General features: G+C 50.8%; 1 protein-coding gene across 1 annotated transcript in view; it reads right to left on the bottom strand.

Annotated features, from left to right (window-relative positions):
* Nucleotides 1–693: 693 nt before the first annotated feature.
* The window catches only part of LOC122546547 (tuftelin-like), an 8,929-nt gene continuing 6,874 nt past the window's right edge, over nt 694–2,748 (bottom strand). The window contains exon 6 of the mRNA XM_043685237.1: nt 694–1,466. Coding sequence (XP_043541172.1) covers nt 1,409–1,466 — 58 coding nt within the window. The 3' untranslated portion in view covers nt 694–1,408. The remainder of the gene's footprint in view (nt 1,467–2,748) is intronic.

The raw sequence follows: 2,748 nt of genomic DNA, 5'->3' as shown, positions 1-2,748 counted from the left end.
GAGCACGCCATGAGGGGCACAGTCCGATCCCACCCCCCACCACCAACACAGGCCGGGGGGCACAGTCTGATCCCACCCCCCACACAGGCCGAAGAGCAGACTGAGGGGGCACAGTCCGATCCCACCCACCACCGCCAACACAGGCCGGAGAGCAGACTGAGGGGGCACAGTCCGATCCCACCCCCCACCGCCAAGACAGACCGGAGAGCACGCCATGAGGGGCACAGTCTGATCCCACCGCCAACACAGGCCGGAGAGCAGACTGAGGGGGCACAGTCCGATCCCACCCCCCACCGCCAAGACAGACCGGAGAGCAGACTGTGAGGGGGCACAGTCCGATCCCACCCCCCCGGAGAGCACGCCATGAGGACATCACCCCCACCCCCCCCCCCTTAACCATTGGGCTGGTTTATGAAGCAGTCTCTTGTTTATACGGTCTGTGCTATTACATATCACTAACCCTGCACTGGGCACGGGTCTGTCGCTGTACAACGCTGGGGGACGGGTCGCCTATTCTTTAAGTCTCTGTTAAAATCCTGGAAGCTGTTCTGTCCCCCTTCAGTGCCTGCACTCCAGTGTGGAATTACCTTAGTGTCATTTTCAATGACGGTGTCCTGTGTATTCTGCCAGTATTGTTATTGGTACTGAGTTGACTTGTTAAAAGAAACCACGTTGGCAGTGTACAAGACAGGCTGGCTTTGGTGTTTTTATTAATCTGTTTAATCCATCCCGCAAACAAAACCACATCAAACAGTTCAGACTGTTTTAAACACAGGAAATAATTTAAATAGAAGAATGAACTGAAATCTTAAAACAGTGATTCTGAAAGATATTTACACTGAACTTGAAAGCCTCGAGTGTGGCAGACCGGGCAACAGTGTGGAGAGAAGGGGATTGGGAGCTTTATCCTAGTGACTTTGGTACATGTCCCATCTCCCAATTCTAGACCAGAACAGCAGCACTGCGATATCAGTGCTGTGCAGAACATGTCAATATGGGCCTGAGTTCCAGGGTACAAGTCTCTCAACGCTGGGAGAGGTTGATGGGGAACAGTGTAGAGGGAGCTTTACTCTGTACCTAACCCAGTGCTGTCCCTGTCCCTGGGAGTGTTTGATGGTGAGGACAGTATAGAGGCAGCTTTTTATTTTCAGTTTAAAACAAAAGTAAGACAACTTATAGTCTGTCATCAAACTCTGTGCTGTTTGAGGGAGCATCAAGGGAGTTTGAGAGTGTGGGGATGTGGAGCTCTCTCCCACATAGTGTTTGTCGATGTTGGGGGGTTAGTTCAGTCTTCCACGAGTGAAGTATTCGGTCACTCTGCCCTCAACAGTAAACCCGAGACGACATAGCCAGCAGCAAGGTTTGACTGAGGGAAGTGTGTTGGTTTCCAGCGGATCTGCTCCTGCTGTCATGATGTTTCTAGCACTCGTACCAAGGCTTTGGGTTTCCTGCAGCCCAGAGGGTATCTGGCAGAGGGAACAGAAACACAAGGAACTTTTCATTTCCTTCACCTTTTTTTGAGAAAGCAAAGTATTTTAAAGAGGCACTGTCTGGGGCTCTAATTCTTGTGGGCTGTCACTGGCACTTATCGAATCCTCCAGCACAGAAACAGGCCCTTCGGCCCAACAAGTCTATGCCGACCGGGTTTCTGAAAATGAACATTATCCGTTTCCCAGCATTTGGCCCATATCCCTCTAAATCTTTCTTCCCATCCGTGTACCTCACCAAATGTTGTAACCATCCCACATCCACCACTTCCGCAGGTAGTTCATTCCACACACGAACCACTCCCTGTCCAAAAACGTTGCCTCCTCATGTTTAAAAGTCCCAGCCTATCCTTATCTCAAACCCTCCACACTGAGCATCACCCTGGTAAATCTCTTCTGAACCCTCTCCAGTTTAATAATCTCCTTCCTGTAACAGGGCGACCAGAACTGGACACAGCACTCCAGACGAGGCCTCACCAATGTCCTGTACAACCCCAAGATGACGTCCCCAACTCCTGTACTCCAATGTCTGGGCGATGAAGGCAAGCGTGCTAAATGCCTTTTTAACACCCCCACCCCCCACCCCCCTGTGACAAAATGCCAAGGTGGCATCTGAACCTGCAGCCAAGACAGCATTACCCCAGTTTAACGAGCTCAGCACCATCACTTGTGTCCCGGGGCCATCTCTCTAATTGCAACCAGAAAGTCTCCTCTCCATCATCCCACACTCCCTTCCATCACTGTCCACTGCAAATCCAGTGACTCGTCATAAAGATGTACAGCACGGAAACAGACCCTTCGGTCCAGGCCGACCAGATATCCCAACCAAATCTGGTCCCACCTGCCAGCACTCGGCCCATATCCCTCCAAACCCTTCCTATTCATGTCCCCATCCAAATGCCTCTTAAATGTTGCAATTGTATCAGCCTCCACCACTTCCTCTGGCAGCTCATTCAATACACTGACCATTCTCTGCATGAAATAGTACCCCTTGGGTTTCTTTCATATTTTGCCCCTCTCACCCTAAACCTATGCCCTTCTAGTTCTGGACTCCCCCATCCCAGGGAAAAGACCTTATCTATTTATCCTATCCATGCCCCTCATGGTTTTGTAGACCTCTGTAAGATCACCCCTCAGCCTCCGACGCTCCAGGGAAAACAGCCCCGGCCTGTTCAGCCTCTCCCTGTAGCTCAAGTTCTCCAACTCTGGCAACATCCTTGTAAATCTTTTCTGAACCCTTTCAAGTTTCACAACATCTTTC

The sequence above is a fragment of the Chiloscyllium plagiosum genome, unplaced genomic scaffold (genome assembly GCF_004010195.1).
Source record: "Chiloscyllium plagiosum isolate BGI_BamShark_2017 unplaced genomic scaffold, ASM401019v2 scaf_10112, whole genome shotgun sequence".
In the NCBI taxonomy this organism is placed as follows: Eukaryota; Metazoa; Chordata; class Chondrichthyes; order Orectolobiformes; family Hemiscylliidae; genus Chiloscyllium; species Chiloscyllium plagiosum.
Note: the sequence above shows the minus strand (reverse complement) of the source record. Positions and strands in the feature narration are given on the sequence as shown.